Raw genomic sequence first — 26,892 nt, 5'->3', positions numbered from 1 at the left:
TCCCGTGTCACCGGCTCACTCCCCCTCTAGTTTTCCTGGATCCCTTCCTACTAAACTGCCTTCACTTGAATCCTTGTGTCAGAGTCTGTTTCCAGTGGGGGTGCGGGGGCTGAGCCTCTTCTAAGACAGTCACGGACTTTGTGGAGCTCCAGTTCTAGTAAAGGATACAGACAAGAAATAATACCTGAAGTGAGTCAGGTCCTTTCTTGGTACATACTGAGAAGGAGGAGATGATACTTAGTGAGATGGGCTGAGAGAGGCTCGGGTTAGTGGTGAGGTCGGGGCTCCTCTGGGGTGTGATAGTTGCCCTGAAACCCGAAGGATGAGAGGTGGTGGTTAGGCATGAGAAGAGCCCAAACAGAGGATTCTGGAAGGAGGCAAGGAAACGTGCAGAGTGAGCAGGAACAGGAAAGAGGCCGCTGTGGTCGTTTCACAGGAGATGGGGGGGGGGGGGGGGCTGGGGGAGGCCGCGTCGTACGGGACTCTAGTCATCATCAGGAGTTTATTCTAGATGCAAGGAGAAACCTTTAAATGATGTTAAGCAGGGGAATGCAATAATCTGACTGATACCTGAAAATACTTATCCCAGCAGCTCTGCAGAGGAGAGATTCCGGGGAGGCAAGAACAGAGCAGGAGATGAATGAGAAGGTTGCTATAGAAGTTTAGGTGAGAGATGATAGATGGTTATCAGCACCCAGGTTCAAGTGTTGATAGGGAATATAATCAAATAGAATTGAAATGCAGAGTACCTATGCATTGATATCTTTGTCTCTGAAACCATTTGTATGTATTTCAGGGGTTCTTAGCATTTTGCAATGAAGTAGCTTTGCAAAATCTAATGAAATCTGTGGATTTTCACACTGTGGATTTAAAAATGTAGATATACATGGAACACAATTATGAATTTGTGATGGGGGATTTAGAGGTTATGGAGTCAGTTAATTTCTGTGTGTACATGTGTGTATATCTTTCCCTTTGTACCGGGTTAGGATAGGCTCTCTACCATAGTAAAAAAGTCCTGAAGTGGAAAATGGTTCAAACACAATAGTTTATTTCTTGCATATGGATGAAAGTTGGAGGATACATAGCTCAGCTTCACTGGACCTCAGGTAGAAGAACTCGGTTTCTACACTGTCTGCATTCACCAAACAATACTGGGAGAATGAGCAGAGAATTTCTTTGCTATCTTCAAGTCATAACTTCCAAGTTTACTGTAATCATTGTCTTCAGTCTTCCTTCTGGACAAGTAGAAAGGGAAAGAGTGTGGGGTAGCATACATTTATAAGTCATCCAGCCCAGAAGTGGTGCTCAGTGCTCTGCACACCTTCCATTGGCTGGAATTTAATAGTATGGCCACGATTAACTGCAGGAAGGGCTGGAAAATGTAGTCTAGCTGTGGGCCCAGGGAAAAAGAGGGAAATACAGACTTCAGAGAGCAGCTAGCAGTTTCAGCCACAAAACACATATTTTTCTTTAAATTTGTCACATTGGAGGTCTTCAGTGTTCCTTTTCTTAAGAACAGTGGACATAACTCACATTGGAAGTTTGAGGGAAGGGAAAGTATGGAGCCAATGAAGGCTGGTCAGGAGAAATCCAGGGACCCTTTTTTTTTTTTGCGGTACGCAGGCCTCTCACTGTTGTGGCCTCTCCCATTGCGGAGCACAGGCTCCGGACGCGCAGTCTCAGCGGCCATGGCTCACGTGCCCAGCCGCTCCGCAGCATGTGGGATCTTCCCGGACCGGGGCACGAACCCGCGTCCCCTGCATCGGCAGGCGGACCCTCAACCACTGTGCCACCAGGGAAGCCCTCCAGGACCCTTTTGAACTGTGATTTCAGGAACTAGTTTAACTCAAAGTGAGCCCTCTTCTTGGTCTGTGGAGATGGGACTTATATATAAAGGTTGTGTCCTTAAGTAAAAGATTAAGTTTAAATTGAAGTGGAAACTTGGCCCCAAACGACACTATTCTGTGCCCTGAGGAACTGGAATTAATTTGAAGCAAACTATTACTCACTCCAATTATGTGTCAGTTGGAAAGAGAGATGATTATATTGTCTACAAAGCGGTCCTTTGCATTCATTTCCTTTCCACTGCAATGACCAGTCATCCTACTTTGTGTGAGGTAACAGGCAGTCGGCTGCTCACCCAAGCACTTATGGAGTCTACTCTGGGCTCAACACTTTCCCTGCAGCAAGGAGCCCATAGCTCCTCTCTTATGTGTCCTTCGGGGAGTGGGTATGGCCCACTCCCCGAAGGAGAGGAAGAAGTTGGAAGTGAAATGCATTTCTGTCAGTGAATCATATTCTCCCATTAGCTTCCATCATTAGAGATGCTTTTCTTGGGGGCAGAGGGTGATGAGTTTTGCCTTAAAATATAAAGAAATTTCAATAATTAAAAAAAATATATATATAAAAAAAGAAATTTCAATTGAGAACACAGCAAATTTTAATTCCTCCAGAGTTAGAAGAGCTGCTTTTCCTTCTAATATACAAAATCAGTTTTTTCTGAAACTTACAAAAAAAATCCAGAAATGGCATTCTCTTGAGATCAGAGCCCTTCTAAAAATCACATTTAGTGTTTGTACCATTCAGCAGCACAGGGAAGATTAAATTTCTTCCATGTTGCCTGTTTCTCGCTCTTTCCCCTGATTCTCTCCTTTGCATCATAAATATTCCTTTTCAACCCCCTAAATTTTAGTGATTTCCTCTGAGAGACATTTGAAAAGGAATCTTTATTGCTATTTATTTTATTTAGAGTCCCATTTTAGAGCTGTTAATATGCTATTTTCTTTTCTACATTCCTCTTCTCTGGATAGGGAAGATTGAACTTTCTTCAAGAAGAGATGGATTTAATTGGTTAATTTCATAATTTAGACTCTTTGTTGGTCTAGATTCCAAAAGAAGGAGTTCCTTTAAGCTCGCTGCAACTACATTTGCTTTTGAAGGAGCCCTTTATGTTGCAGTGAATAAAGTGTCTCTTATTAAGTAGAAAATAAATGAATCTTTGGCAGGACTCTGCTCCCAATGGGTGAAACATCACAGGAAATTGAGAAATTGTTTCTTTTTGGCCTTATGGGAAATTTTTGCGGGTGAAATTTAGTACCACGGTTTTAAGACTACTGCTTAAATTCATCAAGAAAAAGTCGAACAAAGGACAGTTTTTGGAAGGGAGACGTATCAATGTGATGATGCTCTGCCTAATTTGTTAAATTTTCCAAGAACTCTGGCATATGGTCAAGAAGATTATAGTCTCTCTTATGTAATAATTGTGTTACTGTTAAAAAGAACTTAGAAGTATTTTAGCAATTTAGGAATAAGTTTGTCAAAAGTTAGCCTTGTTGGATATCCTTTTATTTGTACCTACAAAAAAAGGGTGTTTTTTTATGTGTCCAAGAAGAAATGTGTCCCAGCTGCAGCATCCAGCTTCTGTTCTCAGTTGGACTCTGGGCTCCGCTTAAACTTGAGCAGATCCACTTGGGACACTAGACCTGGGTTCTGAGCTCCAGACCTGAGCCCCAGACACTGGATGCCTCCCTCTGAGGCTTTCTGCACATAGTCACCTTATTTGGGAATTATGCCCCACAAGCATGCTGTGAGTTGAACCCCTTGCCTATTTTCCTGCCAGGTTCCTTGGAGACACTGGGCAGCATCACCATGTGTCTTGTAGTCTAAACCCAAGAATGTCCCTGTTCATTTCCGATATTCCCCTCAACTTGCAATCGATCGCCATGTCCTCTTGATTCCCCTAAAGAGGCCGGACAGCCATCCCCTCCTCGTCCCTGCCCCACCTCCCCACTACCTGGCTCAGGTAACAATTCTCTCAGGCCCTGATTTCTCCAGCAGCCTCTTCAATCAGTCTCTTGCCCTCAGTCTTTCCGTTACATCATCCTGTTTCCATCCTGCAACCACTTTCTAAAATTAACTGTGATTATGTTCCTTCCTGGCCTGAAGTTGGTTGGTTGGTTTGTTTCTAGGGCCTACCTGCAATTTTCACCATAGATTTCAAACTCTTAACCTGGCCCTTGCTTATGTGTTTCAGCTTCTTTCCGCTTTCCAGCTTCATCAGCCCCTTGACAAATGAATGCTTCCCTCTCTAACCAGAACTGGACTATTTACAGTGAGAATGTTGTCCTCTGCTTTTTCCCATTTGGCAAATTTTAATCTATTGCCCAGAATCCAGGGAGCTCTCCCCCCTTACCTCCTCCCCCCCGCCAACCCGCTTCCCAGATTCAGCTAGATGCTCCTTGTTTTGAGTTCCCATACACCCTGGTTGTACTTCCACGAGAGTTGATCCTTGATTGTAAACTCCTTGAGCGCCATACAGCTCTCTGTATTTGAATCTTCTGCTGTGCCTGCTGAATAAATAAATGAGGAATGAATAACTACTTCTAGTGCTTTTCTATATATAAGATTGAATCCTAATTGTAGTGTTGTAAACGCTACAACATTTACATCAGCTTTGGCTAATTTTGGCTAAGTATTTTGGAGGATTGGAAAGGCAACTAAGAAAGAATGGAAACATTGGATTTGGCATAGAAAGGCTGTGGCCTTTGCTAAGTCTGTCGGCCTCCCTGAGTCTCAATCCCTTGTTAAGGAACTGGGATATATTACAGGGTTTGACTGAGGACTAAGGGAGAAGTGTCTGAGGTGGGGGAGGCATTTTGTGAATTATGATGACTGCACAAGTGTTACCTGCTTTATTCTTATGCTTTTCATACCTGTAGTTCTCCCTACTGCACCTGTGTCAAACACAGCCTAGGGCACGTGGGGGGTGAGTGGTGTCATGCGGCACAGATGGGAGGGGAGTACTTACCAGGTCTCTGTTCAGTTAGGTGGAGACCTACTAATGGCAGGATAGACGTCGGAAATGGTTCACCCTTAGCTTTCCCATTGGAAATACACTCCACCCTCTTATACGCTGTTGGTGAAAGTAATACCTCATGTAGTGGGAAAACAATTAGATAATGTGCATTGAGAACCTTAACAATATTTCCCCCTTTTGACACAGTAATTCCATTTCTGGGATTTATCTTGAGGGAATGATTTCTGAAAATGGGGATGGGAGCACCTAAGACATGCAAAGATGTTCATTGCAGTTGTGGTTATGATAGTGGATGGTGGACAATAATCTGAATCAGGTAACCAGTGAGGAGTGCTATGGCCTTGCCCTTCAGTGGGCTCTCTGTAAGACAGAAACATGATTTTGAAAAAATACTCAAGTGAAAAAAGGAGTCCAGATATTCAATCCACGATTTAATTAAAACTATGTAAATCAAACAAGTATAGAAAAACAAAAAGTGACCAGTAGGAAAATACACTCCATTTTGAAAGAGATAAGTCGTAACTAAGAAATCCACAGGCACAGCCTGGCCTCGCTACACTGAGGACCCAGTGAATGAGGTCACTTTCTTCTGTGCAAACGAATCTTTCTTTGGCATTGGATAGAGGCCAGACCTTCCTCCTGCCTTTTAAAATCTGGAAGAAAGCATTCAGAGGAATACCAATCAGAAGTAAAAATTGGCTTAGAGCTGAAGTTGTAGAATACTAAGAAAGGAAAGGCTAAATGTACTTGAAAAAGATAGTAATCATGACAACTTTGTAAGGCATTTTTGAGTGTGCAAAGTGTTTTCGTATGTATTTTTCATTTCGATGGGTTCTTCTCTTATGTAGCTTTTTATCCTGCCTGTAAAAATCACTACAGATGTAAGGAGCTGAGAAACACAGTTACTACTTATTTGGGCTCCATTCCCTTTATTGGCCTCTTATCCAGGGATTTCCCCGCTGTGCAGAGTTTGCTTTGAACCCAGCGGAAATTACCTAGAAGGGAACAGTCGGGCCCAGGAAATAAATAGGCATTTCATTGTGGCATTATTCACTGGAGGACCTCCAAACATTTGGCACACTTTTTCCCACACGTGCCTCATGGAACCTTGTGTTATAAAGAGGCGCAGAGCTGCTGGGAGCTGCCCACCGTCACACAGCAAGTCAGTTGTAGAATTGTGGTCCCCTTTTCTCCTCTTGAATTCCCATCTAGCCCAAGTGTCAGTTCTCCCAGAGGATTTCATGTTCCTTTTTTGTACTGTCTGTCTTAGCTCCAGAAAAGATCTGTTTTCTTTGATTATTTTCCCATATGTCTGTGGTTGAGAGCCATGGTGCATTTGTTGAATGCACTGTGTTGTTTTCATCCCTGCAGTTCCCTGTTTGATGATTCGATACTTAGGGAGAAGAGAGACAGTGAGAAGGAAAATCTGCTCAGTGCCTTTAACCCTAGGTTTGGGCCATTTTTCTCAAAGACAAGCTCTTGCTGTCTCTTATCTTATTCCAACCTCCATGTTCTCAGGATGAGAAATAAATCTTTACACAAAAATCCGAGGGTTAGTTTCCAGGTGTTTGAGGGGAAGCTTTGGTCGCCAGTGGAGCTTTTTGGGGCAGTTTGTTATTTCTCTAGGGACAGTGCTGAATGCTTCTGGTTTACGCTTCTGTTTCGAAGTTTATTTTATGTTTTGTTGTGGTTTTCAGATTTCTCATGGTTTGGATTTGGGAAAGTAAAATCAAGACAAGGTGTTGGTAAGTAGTTCCTCATTCTTTGGATAAGTAATGAGTTTGTGTTGTTTAATTAGGATGAAACTGCTTTGACTCTCTTTATACTTGTTGGTCCTTGATTCTTTTTCTGTGTTTCCGGTTTCTGATTTGCCGAAGAAAGATGCCTAGAATTTTCCAGAGAAGGAATATTGACTTTAGTAAATGGTTTTGTATTTTTGACATCACCTTGTTTTTATCCTATGGGGGAGTGTTAACTGTCATCCAGATCTAGCTTGTTGCTGCATTTTTAAGAAGGTTAAGGAAATAAAATGCAACTACACTCCAACTCCATGTACAGCAAACATTTGGCTGAATATTCAAGTCTGGGCAAGTTCGGATCTTAACTTTCTTCCATTGGCCAACATGTAATAAATTTCTGAATTGGGAAATCAGCTGTTCATTTATGACCACTTCTCTTTCAAAGCAAGACTCTAACGTCCAGACGCTATGATTTGTGCTTGATTGCATTCTGTTCCTTGCATTCAGACTATATGCTGGAAATTGAAAAGCAGAGTTTGTAGCTATGAAATGAATGCAGATAATGTAACTCATCACTGGGACTGGAATCAGGTGTGATATCCTGGGACCTCCAATTTGTTCAGTATTTTCTATGGGTACAGAGACAATGAACAGGAATTGCTTAGAAGGCATGAAAACACAAACTGTCTTTACATCTTGCCTGTGTGTTTCCAAGATCTGGCCCCATCTTTAGTATCTGTTGGTTAGTATTTATTTCGGTAGCAAGGTTGGCTATAGGGAAAATTGTAAAATAGGGGAAGTGTACCAGGGTCATGGAGCCTTCCAGTTCTGAGCCATCCGCCCCATACGTGTTCATCCCATCCATACAAGGAAGCCTGTTTCCTTTCTCTTTTTGAGCCCGATAGCAGACCTTTCCTATTGGACAGCCTTTCTCAGTGTCGGTCCAGTGATCCAAAATCACTGAACCGAGAGGTGGCAGACACTGAGCCAGAGAGGGCCTGAAGGGGGAAAGTCACCCTGACCCTTAGCTAGCCCCAGGAATTCCAAGACTAAAGCTCTTAACCAGCAAAGAGAAAGTGGAGTGTGGCACAGTTGGAACATTAAGCTCCACCAGCTCAGGACTTGTCTGTGACTCCCCAGGGACAAATTTCAGATCCAGCTGATCATAGGCACTTTGCCAAGATAGCAGAGAGATTGTCCATACAGTCTTGAAGGCACCCTGTTCCAAGGCTTTGTGCTCACTCTGTGTGTGGAGGTGAAGAGGGGAGTTGAGTGACAAACTCTCTCAACAGCGCCATGAAATGGGGTCTTCCTTCCACTAAACAGCAAATCGGTGCAACCATGTAAATGTTTTGCTTTGGTTTTGTTTTAAATTTTTTTGAAGTAATGTTTATTTTTTTAAAACAGAAAAGGATAAAGAATAAAACAAACGAAAACACCATTTATCCCTGTACCCAGAGAGTGTTTGTTAACATAGAGAAAAATTATACATCCATAAGATTTTTCAAAAATTAACAGTACAGAAATGTAAATATTAAACAATGTCTCTCTTACCCACCTCCATGGTTTCCCCCCACCAGCTCTCTCCCAAGAGATGTATCTATCACATATTTCTTAGGTCCTTACAAATAAAATAAATTTTATGGCATATATAGATCCTTTGAAAATGTATACACCATACTCTTACTCTTTATCTCCCCTTTAAAAATAAAATTAATAGTTAACTATGCTTATTGGCATTTTACATGGTGCAACCATGTACATGTTTTCCAGGCCAGTTTGCTCTGCAGAGAGGCACTTGTTCCTGGAAAGCTTCAAAAACTGGGCTTCACCCTTTTAGGCTACAGCAGAGGGAATTCTTCTCCAGAATTGTTATTTCAGCTACAGTTCATCAGAAGTGCCGCTGCTTTAACATGTAGGTTTTATGATTTTTCAGCTGTGGGGAGGCCACAGGTCTGGAGACGACTGCCACTGAAAATATCGCTTGTTACTCACAGATACTCACAGATCCCAAGAGAAGAGGGCAGGCCATGACACAGTGGGGACAGTGGTGCTGAAGGGGGCACAGGGTCCCTCAGGAGGCAGAGGGAGTAAGAGGAAAACATAGACAAGAGCCTCTATTGTGGTTTCTGCAGAAAGGAATGGCTGAGGCAGGGTAAGCAGGTTTAGGACTGGCTGGGTTGAGTAAGGTCAGTGGGCTCTGGGATGTAGGGACAGTCCCCAGTTGTCTTATACCTGGCTCTGGGGTGATGGGGCAGGTGGATAGCGGCCTGGAGTGTGAGAGCCTGGTAAGTAATGCGGTTGGGGGCGTAGACTGTGGATTGGTCAGTTTGTATATGAAACGTACTCTCGTAGGCAGGTACTTTATTATCTCTAGGAATTGGCAGTCCCTCCTCTGTCACCAAAGCCTCAGATGTTGAAGCAACAGAATACAGAAAATAAAAGACATGGTTAATACAGCTATTTAGGAACAATAATCTGTCTCTCTCCTTGAAGACATGTTGGTCTTGAGAGAAGGAATCTCTTTCTCCAGATGACTTACATCAATTCTTATCAGGGAAAAAAGTCTCAGTCAGGTTTAAAAATGTCTGTAAAGTCATTTATGCAGGATACGTTACTGAGCAGCTCTGGTAAAAGAAAAATGCCTCTTTGCATGTGAGACATATTAAAATAAAAATGGGCTAAAAATGTTTCCAGGCATAGCTCCTACTTGTCAGCTCAGTAATTAGAACTATGTACCCCAAACTCAGCAAGCTGCACATACCCAGCAATTTAAAACTTTCTGTTAATATTGTAAGACATTTTTTCAAGTCCTCCTATGAATTTCTCACCTGCTGTGATGTGCCCCTGACTCTTCTTCTGTCTGTCTTTTTGGGGTGTTTTCCCCACGTGCACAGACACATAACGAGACATCCATGATATGCGCAGACAGGCTGCTGTCAAATTATATAGACATTCATCTTCCCCCCGAGAGCTTTCCCCCTTTGCAGCTTTGCTGTTCTCCATTCGATCAAAATGTTCATAGAAAAATGGCTGAATCTCTGCAACCTTGCCAGCCGTATCAATCTTCCAGGGTTTGGAACATCAATAATGAAGAAAACAGCACTTGAATTAACATTCCACTTGATAAATTGTTGAGGTTTATATGTTGCTCAGATTTGTCAACAGTGACCTTCTGGCAAAGTGAAAAAGCTTTTGAAAGATTACCTCTGGTGCTTTATACCGCTTCTGTGCTTAAAAAATTTTCCCCCAAACAGAGAACCTCTCCCCTTGGAATCTGTTACCTCAGAGTTGGGGGTTTTACTCAGCGAGGCGACAGGAAGGAAAGGGTGTCCTCTGATGATGGAGAAGCGAAGAGCAAGTCCCTTGGTTGAACTCTTTAAGTAAGGCTCCACTGTGTGCATGGCAGATGCTTCAGAGCCCAAATTCCTGGAGGAATTTCAACATTGTCTTCTAAGTATCATCCTCCTCCTAAATGATTGAATGCTATGGGAATGTGGATAGCCTGTCCTGGGCCAAAAGGGAATCAGAGGAAAAGCAACTGGGATCAGTGCGTTTCTAATTGTTGCAGGGAGTCCAGAAGCAGATATCGCTGGCCTTCTGACAGCATGTGGAGTGTTTGAACATGACAACTCTTGCATTTCTGGGGGTAAATGTGAAGCCTGGAATCTGTTGAGAAATGTGTGGCCTCTACTGCACCCTTCCCGGGGAGCTCGGACAGTAGCGTGCTTTGGTAACCTCGAAGGAGGGGACAGCTGCACGGGGACTGGAGCAACGGAGCCCATGATGGGAAGGTTTTATTGACAAGATGCAGAAAGCTTAGCATAACACATTTCCATTTTCCCCCTCTGGGTTTAAGCTCTGGGTGATCGGGGCCTGTCAAGAATGATAAAACAGGGATGGTTAAGGATATTAGAAAGGACTTGTCTGTGTAGCTATTCTTGGCAGAATTTCCACTGTTTACTAACACTGGTGAGCTAGGCCCAAGATGAATACAACTGGTAAGTTTGCCTTTGCTTTGAGTGTTCTGTGGCTTCTAAATTGGCTGTGTGAGGACTTGCTTGCAGAATTAAGCCAGAGTGTATCATTAAAAGCAACTTAAATACACAACCCCTTGAGAGAGTGTTTTTAAAAATTACCTATAGGGCTTCCCTGGTGGCGCAGTGGTTGAGAGTCCGCCTAACGATGCGGGGGACACGGGTTTGTGCCCCGGTCCGGGAAGATCCCACATGCCGTGGAGCGGCTGGGCCCGTGAGCCATGGCCGCTGAGCCTGTGTGTCCAGAGCCTGTGCTCCGCAACGGGAGAGGCCGCAGTAGTGAGAGGCCCACGTACCGAAAAAAAAAAAAAAATTACCTATAATAGCAGTTGGCTGCCTCCTGCCTAGTTTAAGATTCAGCTAGCTGGGGAATGTCGTTATCCCTACAAACTGTGATAATCCCCATATAAGAGGGAAAATGGATCTTGGAGGTTGGGGGATGGATTACCGTGATATTTCGTAGGGAATTCAAAAAAGTATGATACAACAACTTTTGTTTCTATCGCTGTGCTTCTTACAGAATAAGTAAAATGTGAGGAAGAGGTAGAGATTTGCTGGAGGTGCTGAAACATCCTGGGGGGGCTGGGCAAACACACATGGTCTTGCTCAGGAAATAGCGATTAAGGCTTTCATTTCCCCAGTACACATTTGTCTTCTCTGCACATTGGATTTTGCCTTCTCATTGCCCTCCCTTTGTCTTTCCTCCATATCCTTTTCTTCCTGTCTTCCTCTTAGCTTATTATAGTAGCCCTGGCCAGTGGGAGCCTTCTGGAAGACCCTGCACCTATTCAGGATACTGTAGAATCCTGTGTACTATACTAGGGGGCTTTGTCTACTTTCCCTGTAGGGCGTGTCTGTCAAAAGCCACTGAGATCTTAATTGTTTGCAAGTTTTCAATGAATGTAGACCTTTATCTTTGTGAATGTATTTTTGGTTGCAAACATTATAGGTCAATGGTTGAATTGTTTAGATAAGATACAGTAGACTGTATTTATGGGTATATACGTTCTGAGACTCTGGACTGGAAAGTTTAAATCTGGTATGAAAAATGTTTTGGTTATTGCTTTAGTATAAAGACATCCATGTAATGACACTACAAGTAATGTTATGGCTAAAGGCAAAACAGGGAACTTTGCCGTGGGATTGGTCCATTATTGCTGTGAAAGTATTTTGCGTGCAAAAGTGGTGCCGCTGCTGAGAGAATATACAGAAAGTGGAGCATGGTAGTAGGACAGGCCAATGCAATTGTAGTCGACCAGTTATTCATAAGTTTATTTAGTAATACTTAGTAGTAATTCATACTCATGAAGCACATTTTCATATCAGTAGTTTCATTCCAGTCTCAGAAAGTAACAAGCAGATACTATTTTGCATATTTTACACATGTAAGCAGATGTAGAGGTACAAAAAAGTTAAGTGATTTGTCCAGAGAGTGGTGAAAGGATCAGATCTTTGAACTTCTAGGACGTCTTTCAGTACACTGTACAGCAGGAATCCTAGATTCATGCTGGGAGTTTCAATGAGAGAGTGTTCTAAAGATGTTCAGAGAACAGAGAGGAAAGCTGCATATTGAATTACAGGAGAAGGAAGTAAAGAAATTGGAACCCTCACACATTGCTGTTGCGGATATAAAGTATGTAGTGCAGCCATTTTGGAAAACAGTTTGGCAGTTCCTGAAAAGGTTAACCGTAAAGCTACTATATGACCCAGCACTTCCACCCAAGAGAAATGAAAACATATATGCACACAAACACTTGTACACGAATGCACATAGCTACATTATTCATAATAGCCAAAAATTTTAAACAACCCAAATTTCTATCAATTGATGAATGGATCAACAAAATGGGGTGTATCCATGCAATGGAATGTCACTTGGCAATGAAAAGGAAAAAGTAATGATGCATGCTACAACGTGAATCAACGTTAAAAACGTTAGGCTAAGTGAAAGAAGCCCCAAAGATCACATATTATATGATCCCATTGATATGAAATGTCCAAAATAGGTAAATCCGTAGAGATAAAAAGTAAATTTGTGGATGCCCAGGGCTGGAAGTGGGGAGAATGGGAAGCGACTGCTAATTGAGATGATAAAAATCTCCTAAAATTAGATTGTAGTGATGGTTTCATAACTCTTTGAATATGCTAAAACCCACTGAATTGTACACTTTAAATGGGTGAATTTTAGGTATGTGAATTATAGCTCAACAAAACCGTGAAAAATTACAGGAGAATATGTATTTTTCCAACTCCAGGCCCAGCCTCAGTTATCAGCAATGATGATGACTCTGCCAGCCCACTCCATCACATCTCCAATGGGAGTAACACTCCGTCGTCTTCAGAGGGTGGCCCTGATGCTGTCATTATTGGAATGACCAAGATTCCTGTCATTGAAAATCCCCAGTACTTTGGCATCACCAATAGTCAGCTCAAGCCAGACACATGTAAGTACAGCTGTTTATACTTATTGGCCCATTTGCTGCATAGCTGTATCAAGCAGCATGCTTATCAGAGTCCCTGACGAGGATGACTGAGGGGAGGGTACAGTGTGAAATGTCTGAGGATCCTTGGGGCTTTGAGCCCAAGGAATAGATCATTTAGTTTGTTGATTATGGAGTTCTCAGGGTGTGTCTCCTGCTGGGATTGGAACTGTGGGAAGATACTGACTTCTCTTGAGATCCATTTTCCAAAACCATTTGTCAACATGAAGTTGGAATCAAGGCATGCTTATCTTGAAAAAGATAGACAGAAACTAGAAGTGTCATTAGAATGCACATACATCAGTTACAGAAGACAAGCAATTGGTGGGATTTAAATTTGGTTCATTGAAAGTCCTTAAGATATACACTAATGGTAGTCAGGAATTCTCTGTGTTGCACACAGGTGGTATCAACTTAGGTAGTTCTGTTTTCTTTGTTCAGTCCTAGTTCCCAGTATGAGGCTTGTTGTGATATCACAATAGCAAAGGGACATCACAACAGATGGTCTGCCTGTTAAGTACACTGAGTTATATTTCTTAGAACCAAATTAACCCACTAGCCTCTGTTGGGAAACTTGGAATCTTTATCTTATCCTATCTTCTGAGCCAGTGCTCAAATATAGAGACTGGAACACAGCCTGGAGGACAAGAAATAAAGTCACAGTAGACAAACAGCCTTATGCCACTGGAACTCCAGGCCTTCCCTTACACATGAATAAGGGGCCATGAGGGCTAGAATATCAGGTGGCTAAAGTCCCAGGGGTTCTCTGGCACTGACAAGTGGGTACCTTTTGTCTGTCTGCATGTTCTTGCCCCATCTTAAATACTGTTCTCCTGCCCTGTCTCAGGTAAGGTAGGACCATTTCAAGGTTAGATATTGGGGACTGACTTTCCATTGAGAATGCTCATGGATAAGGGGACTTAGCAGTGAGTATCTTTTCAAATATAAAGAAACATCTGTAATTTCCTCCTATTCATTCAAATTTATCCTGAGGTATGTTTAACAATGGATTTGAATTTAATCATTAGGGTGAACAGTATTACAGTCTTGTAATGTGTGAGACAGAACCTCAACATAGCTTTCAGTTGAATATGTAACATGACAAGATAAATAGAATAGCATATGTGAAGAATATTGAGCTCCTTGAAATAAAAGGTATTCTTTGAAATCAAAGTATTATTAATTCTAATATTATTATTATGGTGTGAACATGATGTGTGGAGGTTTGCTTAAAATGTGCATTCTTTGTTGAGATACGCATCCTCCAATGGTTCCTGAAATGCCCTGCATGTGTAACAGTCAAATACTGAACAAAGCAAAGCAAGATAGTGTAATGAGAGATTCTGTCATCATTTTGATTGTTCTCCCTAGGAACAGAGTACTTTGACACCCCTGTCACCACCACCAGCACCAGTCTGTATGATGTACTTTAGTTAACCTGAGACTGCATTAAAATTGAAGTTGACTAAAATCAACCTGTACTCAAAAATTTGCTTTTCTTTGTCAATGGAGGAAAGATAAAGCTGAATAATCAAGTAGAGAGCATTAGCCTAGCAAGTCCAATAAGAGAAAATGAACCAATCAGCAAGAAAGCAAACAAATGAGAGCCTATAGAATCAAGTGAGCTAGATGGCTTCTGAGTCTGTGGTTCTTTCTAGAAGTGCTTTCTTCCCTTAGAAATTCCACAAGAAAATTTCCAAAGGTCATTTCCCTAATCTAGAGTTCATAGAAGTTTTTACAAAGGTTTTGGATTAGACATTTTGGTAATTTTGGAGGAGTCTTGGTTTTGTGGCTCAGCCACTCCCACTTAGAAAGAGTTGGAAGAGTTGAGGAGACTTGCAGCTTCCCCTCAGCTTCTGCCCTCTACCAGAGGGCGCCAGACCATTGATTGTTTAGTTGTTCCTTATAAAGTCTTGTTGGGTCCTTCACTCAGCAGTCCTTACTGGCTCAGTGTTCTCAATCACTTAGTATCTTATATCAGAAGAAATTTTATGTCTTCCAAGCATCAAGCCATATGCTCTTTCATGATTTTAAGAACACTTAAAATAACACATCTTCCATAAATCCTTTTTCAAAGAAATGGGAATGAAGAAGCAATTTACTTCTCTCATTCCCTCTACCCTTTCTTAAATGTCATCCTTTACCCCATACTTTTTATCTTTATCTTCAGTGTATCTGTTGCCTTTTGTGAAGTCCTGAGTATGACCACTCTGGTGTATGTTTCTCTAGTCTTGATTAGGTTAGATTGTAAGCTCCTAGAGAGCAGAAACTATACTTGTTGAACTACATCTTCATAGCATGGGACATGATGTGCCTTTGATGTTGGCCAGATGTTGACCAGATATGGCTATATATTGCTGAAATATTAATTACTAACAGACTTGTAACAAGTATAGAGGACCTTTTACATTGAGCCTTTTACATTGGGTCCTTTCCTATTAAATTTGCCTGGGTAGACTTTGTTAGATGTATTTTTAACAACATGTTAGCCAGTTTAAATAGATTTAGATAGCGAATTTAGCAGAAATAAGCCTTTAACAAAAAATCCTTTCTTTGAAGATCCTAATTGTAGTCATTCAGAAATTTAAATATTTCAAAATGCATAGATCGGATGTACAGAGGGATCTGTTGCTATAGACCCATGATATTTTGGGAGCTTAGCTTTCAGTTAAGTTATTCCCATCAAGTATTTTTACAACCAATCTCTAAAGAAGGGCTCTTCCAAGAAGTTGGATAGGTTACATCTGAAAAACAAATTTAAGAAGCTCTCAGAAAAAGTATGGAATTTTTCCCATGTGCTTAAAGCAAAATATCACATAGACAGTATACCACCAAGCTCTGGATCCATCAGAGGCTTGGGTCACAAACCAGCACTTTTACTTCTCTTTCCTAAAGCTGCCTGCTATTCAAAGATGTTGGCTTTATATGTGTGCTCTTACAAACAGTGATCCCAGCTTATTTCACTGAATTGTAAGAATCTAATGTAGAAGGTGAAGTTCAATTCATTACATATTTATTGGCTACCCACAATATTCCTACAATACTAAGAATTGGAAATTCGGTCATAATGATGGCATGTTCCTTGCCCTCAGGGAGTCTCCTTGGGGAGGCCAGTGGTGAAAGACTTCATCGTATAATCACAATGCACTATGATAGCATAGCTTAGAGCAAGGATCCTAAACCCTGACAAGGATCAGGCAGGTCAATATGAGAGAAACAGGCTAGATCAGAAAGACGATATGGTATAGTGAAGGTCATGATGGCATGTGGGCTTGGTATTACCAGATACTCCAATTTTTCCAGAGAGAGCAGGCATTTTATATTTTATGTGAATTCTCCAAGATTTAAAACGCTGGGTGGAACCAACAAAATACATCAGCAGAGTCAGATTTGGTCCACAATCCACCAACTGTTTGTGACCTTAAAGATCAATGAATACATACACCTTATTTTACAGACAATGCTCAGAAATGGCTTGTCCAAAAGTAATACAGCCTCCCTACTCGTGTAGGTTTGCTCTAAAAACAGAACAACAAACAAACAAAAAATCATGATTAAACCATATTTCTTTAAATGATGTGTAAGATCATTTGAGTGAAGGATGATGATAAATTTTATCCCCCTAAGTAATTTTTCACTCTCAGGAGCTATGTGAGGTTTTCATTTACAAAGTCCAGAGGTTGTTTGCAGGATTTTAGAACAATCTGAACAGGGCTGAATTGCTCCTGAGCACTTTCCAATAGCAAGTCTGTCTACTTTATTGCAGGGCCCAGAGGTTCCCCCAAGACCGCCTGATAATAATTTGGTATTTGGAGGCTCCTGTGTCACTGCAGGAACTAAAGGAGGCTAAATCCATGCCTGATGGAGGAGAAGAGTTCTATGGTTATCTGCAAATTCTGGCCAGAGAACAACTTGACGTCACTCCTTAGCTTCCAAAACCTAGCCAAGCAAGAAGTTGCCTTCCCAAGAGAAAGCAGTGTGCTCTAATGACTAAACCCTCAAAGTGCTATGCCACTCTAACTATAGACCCATCTCCTCGATCAATCAGGATGGCAAGATGGAGCTGAGGAGCTCAGCAACATCAAGGCTGGAGTTGGTCTTTAATTCAACTAGTCTGTGTAGACGTGTCTGAAAACCACATCATCTGTCCGCACGGGGTGTTTTCCCAGTAGGACTGACCAACCCGGCTCAAGGGCAGCTGTGCTGCTATCCTCTCCTTGACTGCTAAGAACATTTTTGACAGGGTACAATGGAAACACACCTTCTGAGCTGGAAAAAAAAGAAAGAAAGAAAGAAAAAGAAAGAAAGAAAAAGAAAGAAAGAAAGAAAGAGAAAAAAAACCACTCTAACCAGCAAAACCCCCGAATCATCAATCTTGGGTTCTCTTGAAGGGTGGGAATGCGTTATAGCTTCCCCTGCAGGAAAAGCAAATGCCATAGACTCATTGTCATCCCTAGAATTGTGTCTTTCCTAGAGCAGCCTTGTAAATTAGCTAGGGTCCTAGGCGGAGGGCCTAAATTAAATGAGAATTGTCCTGAAATACATACTGTATGTGTTTGTTCTTACAGCGCATGCCCTCTATGTATATCTAGGGCTAGTAACTCTGTGGCAGATGCAGATAAGGAATTCTGACTTTTTTCCACTTTAATTCCATTTCCAATGAAATGGATGTTTATTGATTTCCTGCAGCGTGTGCCATACTTCAAGTATTATAGTTCACGTGTGTATATATGTTTGTGTGTGTGTTTTCCCATTGGTTACATGCTTATTAGGCAACTATGTAGATAAGCACAGATTCATAGACCAGCTAAGACTAAGGAGATTAAATATAATAAAGGGAGGGAGTGTTTTAACAGTAGTTGAAAAGATCTCACAGGACACCCCTCTTGCGCCCCTTAACTGCCATACCCACCCTGTCATTTTGTTACCAACCAGGGGAGGGAATGGAAGTGGTATTTTTCACAGAACTGCAGAGGTTTTGAAAATGTTTGTAACATTACTTTGAGTACACATGAGCAAAAATTCTGAATCATATCCAAGACCTCAGGAGCTCGTTATATCAAGGGATGAGAGTTATCAGAGGTTATCTTTGAACTTCAGTGCAATCTGTGCCCATGGTCCATTTTGATGGTCCATTTGATGGAAGTAAAAACAGGCAGAAACAATTGCTATAGCACTTTCCTAGGTCCTTTGCCTACTAATTTTGTCTTTCAAAAGTGTGTTTTCTTCTAAGTATTTAATTGGCCAAACAATAACTACTTTGGGAACTGTTTGTATCCCTTTGAAGGCCATGGCCTGCACTTTAAAAATAACCTAAGTCTGTTTTGCCCAGCATGAGTGTTAGGGGCGAGAGAATGCAGTTATTTTAGGATCCTTAGAAATTGCTTCGTTTATGGCACAGTGAGCTTACGACTCATTTCATGGGGGTCTTCATGGCACATTGCTCAGCCTCTGTAGGTCCCAGTCCAATTCTGTCTCTTGGTGCCATAGTCCCCCATTGCCAGCTATAACAGCTTGATACTATATTCTCCTTTCAACTCCAGAGGAGATGGTAAGAAGCTATCAAATAATGCTTAAAAAAAGCAACTTGAGTTCCCTCGAAGAAAGGAAACGAATACGTGCTGCACAGTTACATGTAAAACGTAAGCCATGTTACAAACTCTATCGAGAAGGAGATTTGTTAGGAAACCAGTTTCAAGCACATTTACAACTAAGTAAAATAAGAGACATCATTCTATTAGCATTTGACTGCTGGGTGATATTATTTGTTATCAAAAAAGAAATACCACCCAGTTACAGGGTACCTAGACCTCTTAGAGAAAGCAGTCCACCTTACATTTAATGACTAAAAGGGAAAAACAATTATAGATTTAGATCAGGGAGACACTCACAATGGTATTCTGATTTTACTTCCACGTTATCGGCCAACCAAGAGGGAATTATGCACCCCTCACACATCAGACAGTTCAGTCCACTTTCACCAAATCATCAGTGATGTGCTGGAAGCATGCAGGCAGATGCAGGATGCTACTGCCTTTCTTCTGGGTATTTCCCAACGCCCAGCCCAACTGGAGAGCGGATACCAGCATGATGAATTTATCAAATGCACCCCCATTTTGGTATCTGGTTGGTCACTCTTGCACGTGCCAGCAGATTGGGGGCCAGGACCAGCTCAGCAAACACATATGCAGAGGAACCTCTTATGTTGCTAAGCAGCTCCTGCTACCCAGATGCTTTGAACACTGAATGCTCCCTGTCGTTAAGGAGAAATGAAAGAACGGGAGTTTTTCTTGGATGCGATGCTTGCTCACAGTTCAATTCTTCATGGCAGCTAATGTAACAGAGTGCAGGTTTTCTCCTTGTGAAGTTTTCTCTGCCTTTGCTAATTCTGCCAGCCAGAGAGGGTAAGCCACCATGGTTGGGATCTTCTCAGATTAGTCATTATGCCAGCTCTCCTTATGAAGTGCAGCCATGCTGCCTTTCATTCACGATGTTGTACTTGTTTATTTGTTTGCTGTTTTTCTTGGTAGTTGTTACTTCTCTTGAAAGGCATGTAAGATGAATTTGCTCCACACCACGGACAGGAAAGAATTGGAGAGAGATCTACTTAGTTCAACCTGATAACCAAGCACAAAGGCAGTCTCACTCCTTGAGCTCAGCCTCTAGGAGGAAAGCTGCTTCCTGAGATGGAGACAGCAGCCCAAAGGGTTCCTGAGTCCACGCTGCCCTCTGTCTGAGCCGGCTCCCTTTGGCTGAGAAGATGCTGTGTGTTTCTGAATGCTTGGGTTCCCTCAGGGAGGGAAAAATTAGAAGGCGGCATTTGTGGCTCAAAGGAGAAGGACATGTCAGTATCACAGTGACCTCCCCTCCACCCGCAGGGCTGAGGAGGTTCTTAGGCTGCAAAACTTTCAGTGTTAAAACTGGGACAGTCCCGGGCAGATGATAATGGATTGGTCACCCTAGTTGGTATAGCTCTGATGATTTCTGCCAGTAAGACAGAATTAAGTCCTCCTTACCCAAAATGCCTGCAGGTACCCTAAAATGTGATTCTTTAAAATAAATAATATAGGTTGTGGTTGGAAATTTGGAAAACATAAGAAACAAAGATGAAATAAAAACTCACCTATAATTCCAACAGACATAATTGTTGATAATATCCTTTGGATATCCAACTTCCTCGTCTTATGAGTGTCCTTTTAACCTCCTGTGATATAAAGTCTAACCACTTGTACCCTGGCCTTTATTTGTACGGGGCTTTGTTCATATTTCTATAGTAAAGGCTTGTCTTGGGTGAATTGTGTTGGAAGGTCCATAGGAGGCTCGCTGGGTATATTATTGTCAGTGTCAGATTTTCTATTTGCTTGGTGATGCATAGGGATTAAGACAGAGCTGGGCTGGACTGGCCATGGCAGGTCAGGTTTCGAGGGACCGTGAATCCAGAGGAGCTTAGCTTTTCCAGGGTGAGTGTCACAGAGGAGACAAGCCTTGTGTTATTCAGGGAGCAAAAGGGTCCCGGATCTGCCAAGGCAAGCTGAGCACTCCAGTTTAGGGTCAGCTCTCTGGATGACTCCAAATGTAGTTGTCTGCTCAGCTGGAGCAGAGGATCAGTTTTTGCCCCCAGTTCTTCACCCCAGCTGGGTAGCTCCTTTCAGAGAGCCAAGTGTGCTGGATCTGAAAGGGCCAGTCTGGTTACATCTGATATGATTCTCACTATTTAGAGATGCCTTTTCTTCCACCCAGGATTCCTCGGCTGTGCAAGGACCTCTGATGAATTGGAATCTCCCCTTATTCATTCAGCCTCACCTAAACTTGATGGAGTCAGTAGCCTAATATTCTCCAGTCTTCCCCTCATGAAATGCTTCCTCTTCTCATGTCTCAGGCATCAAGGCCCAAGCTGGGGTTCTGGCCAGGGGACTTCTATCAATAGTATGACATACAGGAGTATTTCAGAGTTGGCATTTTGCACAGTAATATTAAGGTTGATAGGTTCTAAACATGAGTTCAGAACACATATTTTCCTATGATTTGTAAGAGATTAGATTTGTGTGACTTTGAACCAAAGGGGGTGGGAAGAATTCTAGAAAGGAAACAATAATCTAATGCCTAGTTTCTCTATTATGCTTATCAGTTACTATATACGTTATGAGTATGGGTAGACATCAACATTCTTTTTACCCTGTTGCTATTATTTAGCACATTTATTTAACCATGCCATTGACCTTCTGGGTGCATTAAAGTAGAACCTAGGTCATTATGAGATAATGATGGCATTTAGACTAAGTGCAATATTCCTAATGTTCCAATAAGTGGTTGATATAGAGGGGACAGGATACCATCCCGCACTATCTAATTATATCAAAAGAGCTAGTCTCCATATTATGGAATGCTTTCCTTAGAGGAGATTACATGATATATCTGCTTATAAAATAAGCAGAGATGACACCACTGAGTAGCCACCTCACATGTTTTCCTGAAAGAATGATGGATTTTCAGATCTGTTTATACTCTCATACCCACTACCGATCCCCACCCTTGCTCCTGAAAGGAGTTTGCTTTTACAAGTGAGTTTGCTTTTACGAGTGAGTTGCTAATGAACAGAGAGAAGCTAACTGGTTACCCAGGGACCTAGTCTTACTTTCTATTAATAGAGTACTCCGGCTAGCTGGACTAATTGGCCTCACATTGTCTCTATCCTGGCTTTACTTCCTCTGACCCATAAACATCAAGTCCTTTTCTGCCCATCTCATTCTGTCATCTTCCCTCCTTTTCTCTATATATTAGGGTTCAGGAACCATGATGCTAATGATGACATTTCATCCAAGTTCCTAGTTCCATTAATGCCATTTCCTGATATCCAGAGAAGCAGTTATGATTCTGTCTCACTGCTTAAGCCTTATTTTGAGAGGACCATTTTCTTCTTTTCCAAGTGCTGTTCACTTTTAGGATATTTCTCTCCCTCTTAAGAGCCTTAGTTTTGACTAACATACCTTTGTGTACATATAAGGTTTTAGTTTTCCTTGAGCCCTACCTAGACCTTTATCAACATTGGTTTTGGAAGAGGAAAACTCTCATTTTCTTAGTAACATTTTGATGATGGGGAGCTCTGCCTTAGATTCCTGAACTCCTGAGCTTTGAGGAAGAAGACAACGGCCGAGTAGCAAAGGGAATGACCTTATCACTCACTTCCTGAGTCATGCGTCTCCTCTGGGCTTGTGTATACTCTCTGCTGTTTCCTGCACATTGCATCCCAAGTTTTAAATTAAAGTGGATCTTAGCCAGAATGGGGTCTAATGACTGATGCATGGGTACAGTCCTTGGTGTTAACAACCCAGGGCCTTCTTTTGTTCTTGTAGAAGAGATCTGTGTTTTCGAGGGCCAAGCTTCTGCATGGGGGCCAAGCTATGGGAGGGGGTTGTGAGGTTGGGGGTGAATCCATATGGTCTTCACACCTTCTGCCCACTTTTGGAAAGAGGGGGCTTGTGTGGATTGGTATGGATGACATTCCCCAAGCAGATCCTTCTGCTAACGGGCACCCAGTGTGGGTGTTAGCGTGGTCCTCTCTCGGAGGTCTCCCTGCTTCCCCATGACAAGCAATGAACCCCTTACCGCTTGCTGGGCACCTGCCTGCTGCTTTGCCGTGCTGGTCTCAGCACGGCATCTCCCTCTGATGCTGCACCACGATCTGCAGAGGTGGGAGACGGAGGGGTCTCTGTTGACTGCTACGTGTTGCTTAACTTTATTTCCCTCTCTTATGTTTGAAGAGAATGGACTTGAAACATGACCTGCATTCTTTTACTATGTTCAGAACCTCCAGGGCTTGTCCACACATATGTATAAATGATAATAGAGCTTGGAAATCTTTATTATACAGACACGCTGATGGAAATGAGATCTGTTGTATTGGAATTTGTGATGTAGTTGATCAGTCAGAACCAAACTCGTACACCAATAAAGACAAGAGTGTCAGATTAATGGTCTCCATTGCCTACTTTTTATCACCTACTAATAATTATTTTTACATAAACTTGAGAATATAATTCAGTGTTGGGATTCCTAAAAGCACTACAGACAGCCTCCTAGAAGTTGTCCTGCTGATTTCCATTTAGCTCCCAAGCAGCCCCCTCTGCACCCAGCAGGACCAGGATTAGGGTAATGTGGGGAGGCCCTCAATTAAAGTGCAGAATTTAAAGGGGCACCAACAAACTCAGCCATCAAGGTAAATCATATTTCAATGCAATATTTTAAAAGCCAAAAATTAATGAAAGAAATCTATGAAGAAAATTTTAAAATTTTTAATTAAGACAGGATTGAGAGCGTGGGGATTAGGGTGAGGTGAGTGCTACAAATTCAAGGTCAAATACTGTCGTTATTTGAAATTTCAAGTTTTTTTCTTCATAGATGTTTTTGTTAAATTTTATTTTTTTAATATTACATTAAAACATTATTCATAGTGTTTTGATATTTTATATTAACTATAAATGGAATATAATCTTTAAAAATTGTGAGTCACTATATTGTACACCTGAAACATATGATATTGTACATCAACTATACCTCAATAGAAAAATAATTTAAACAAATAAAGGGAAAAAATAAAACATTATTCATGTCGATTACTGAATTTGTGGTGCTCCCTTAAATTTTGTGCCCAAGGCAAGAATCTCACTCCCCTCACCCTAGCTTGGCCCTGGACTCAGGCTCCTTTTGGCCAGGATCTTGTGTAAACCTCTGGCCTTTGCAAAGCTCTGTTTTGTATACATTAGCTGCTGGGTTGATTAGCTTTCGGTCTTCTCTCCTTTCCTGCATTCCTGGCCTAATTGTCCTTCCTCCCTCCATCCCATCTGCCCCTGGAGATACATTTCTCTGACTCCCTTTTGCTCAGCCAGCCTCAGCATCCCTGGCACTAACCATCCTGTGCTATCTGCTGAAATATCTGCATAGATGGGCACTCTCATCTTCTGATGGCCTTTTTTCTGTATGTGACTCTCCAGAGTGAGGAAATGAACAAGACTGCCACAAAAAAGAAAAGAAAAGAAAGAAAGACAAGAAAAGAGAGAGCAAGAGAGATTCTTTTAAAAAGGCAGAAAGGATAGGAGGGTCCAGGGATCTTCTTAGCAAATTTGAGAATTAATCTAGGGAAAAATTGGATAAAATTTTTAAATATAAGTGAAATTAAAAAATAGATATTGCTTCATTTCCCCACATTTGGAGTTGTAGTGTTAGATTTGCTAAGTTAGAGATATATACTCTTTGAGATTTAAAATACTCCATTTTCACTTAGCCTATTCCTTAATGTCATGAGCCCCTTTTGTAATGTGTGCATTTCTGATTATTTTAAACAACCAATATCAAATGCCTTTTATGTGCCAGACCTTATGAGTTGCATTTTCACATTAAAAAAAAAAAAAAAAAGAGGAAGCCCTGTCAGCACTGCAGGATAGATATTATTACTCTGTTTTATAGATGAGAAAACTAAGGCTCGGAGAGCTTGAGAGGAAAAATAATGAACCCAAATTACAGCCCCAATGTGGGGGAGTTTCTGTTCAGTCCCCAGTCGGCCTCCCTGAAGTCTGGGGCTCTTTCCAGCTGAGTGCGCTGCTGACCTTTTCCAAAAATAGCATGGAGCAATTTTAAAACTCTGCAAGAGGAATTGTAATGTTGGTGTTGTACCTTTCATGTGGGCTTATCAAGGTAGGCTGAGGGTATTAACCTTCAAACATGCAGCCAGGGTCGTGCCAGACAGCGGGGAGTGGGTTTATTGCTGGGGAGAAAGGAGCCAGTAGTAGGCTGACCCCGGGCCCAGTCTCTAATGTAAGGGTTGACACAGGGGTCACTAGGGAGGTCTTCTCAATGGAGTCGTTACCAGAAGTACTAAATAATCATGAATAATAAACTCTTATTTTTATTTTTTGCTGGTTAAAATCATGTAAAATCCCTCTTCCCCCACCCCAACCCACTCTAAAATGTTGGCCTTTTTTGTTTTATTTCAGAAAACCTTAGGAAAAGAATCCTATATCATAGATCTCTGACTCTTTCTTGGACACCTTCACTCCTCTGAGATAAGCACATCACTTTTCCTAGGTGAACTTGATGTCTATCTCTCCAAAGACAGAGTTCAAAGAGTACCAAGAGTTTTAGGAGCCAGATGAAGTGCGCACATTTACTGAGGCTTGTAAACCAGTGTTGCGAGGGTTAAAGCACCCACAGCATCTGCCTGGGTCACCCTGTTCCAGGGAGACCAAGAGGACACAGGCTAATACTGCCTTCTCGATAACCATTCTACAGACAACCAATTTCAATGCCAGCCATGTGTGAACATCTTGTAGGACAGACAAGTCACTTTTCTGGCTTACCCTCTATGACTCATTGTTTTCATTTTCCATGCAAAGGTCCATGTTTCCAAATTGCCTACTCGAAAGGGGTCAAGATTCTTATAGATATTTAGCCTTTAAGGAGTCTTTTTAAAAAACAGGAATCACCTTTGGTAAGTGGCATTTCTTCCATGGGAAGAGCATGCATCAGGAGCTTCATAAGGTCAGGGAGCTGATATTCTAAGGTATCTACTTTGTCACAGGGGCATGTACACCCACAGATTTGTAAGTGTGACTTCATGGTAATCTTGTAATAAGTAGAGTAACACGTGCTCCCCCAAAACGTCACATAGCAATGCCTCACTGCGCATGACGAGTGCAGATGAATTAGAAATGGGGAGGTTAGCCAAAATGAATAAATTCTTTTCTGACCCAATGTTTTACTCTCTTAATTATCTTAATAACTTAGAAAAGACCAGAGTTCGGGGTATGAATTATTCAGTTGCCGTTCAAAGGCCATCATAACAAATAAGGTTACAATCAAACTATTGTTTGTTGGAGACTTCTAGGCCCCCTAGACACCCATGCCTGTAACAGTACAAAGCTGTAAAGCTTGGGCAACCCTTTAGTGTTTGTTAATAAGATGCAGCCCGAGAGCGGCTTGGAGAGACTACAGAGGATCAGACTTCACACAAGCAGAGTTGAAATATTTCCAAAGAGAATTTGATGAGTCTTTTGCTTACCCTGGAATAAGTATTGTGTGTGTTTTGCTTGTACCTACCATTTGCCAATATGGAAAAGTTTCCTAATGAAATGAAATCAAACAAATCTCTGACTAATGATACTGTGTGAAATCTTTAACAAAGAAACTCCCAGATAGGGCGGCATAGAGGGGATGAGGGTGAAAGTTCAGATTTGGTTCAGCCTGTATAACCATATGTCTTTGTCGGATGATGGATGTGTATCAGGAAGTCACGTCTTACCCGGGAATTGAGTGGCAGTAGTCATCGAATGATATTGAAAATCGCAGATGGAAAGACTTATTGACAATTGTGTAAGTTTCTAACCACAGACTGTTCAATGGACAAACAAGTGCTTTGGCATCTCCAGCTCTTAGAACGGTACCCAGGACATTGCATAATTAACATGTGGTGAATAACTGAAGGAACACATGAACGGATAAGTGTATTTGCTGTGCTTGTAACTGTACTGTAGCTTTGGGAGAAAAATACGTCTCTACTTCACCAGGCATCTGACATGGCTAATAAGTTAAATTCTCCTCTGATTCTGTTAGGAGCAGAAGTTAGGCAACCTTTCCATTTGAATTGCTGAATTTGGTTACCCTCTCTGGTCTGCAAAGAGCTCTTAGAGGTCTCTAAACATGGAAATATTTAACTCATGATGGGTTAAGGCATACAAATTGTGATTTGGAAGGTATGGTAGCACAGGGGTTTAAAAGGCATTTAGGGGATAATCTTGTCATTCTAAGTATAACTGCAATGTCTC

General features: G+C 41.7%; 1 protein-coding gene across 1 annotated transcript in view; it reads left to right on the top strand.

The window, feature by feature from the left end:
* Positions 1–26,892, top strand: part of NTRK2 (neurotrophic receptor tyrosine kinase 2) — a 399,796-nt gene that overhangs the window by 217,380 nt on the left and 155,524 nt on the right. The window contains exons 15-16 of the mRNA XM_029203241.1: positions 6,517–6,564; positions 12,851–13,039. Of these exons, the coding sequence (XP_029059074.1) occupies positions 6,517–6,564; positions 12,851–13,039 (237 nt within the window). The remainder of the gene's footprint in view (positions 1–6,516; positions 6,565–12,850; positions 13,040–26,892) is intronic.

Source organism: Monodon monoceros, unplaced genomic scaffold, assembly GCF_005190385.1.
Source record: "Monodon monoceros isolate NGI ecotype Baffin Bay Population unplaced genomic scaffold, NGI_Narwhal_1 Super_Scaffold_5, whole genome shotgun sequence".
In the NCBI taxonomy this organism is placed as follows: Eukaryota; Metazoa; Chordata; class Mammalia; order Artiodactyla; family Monodontidae; genus Monodon; species Monodon monoceros.
Note: the sequence above shows the minus strand (reverse complement) of the source record. Positions and strands in the feature narration are given on the sequence as shown.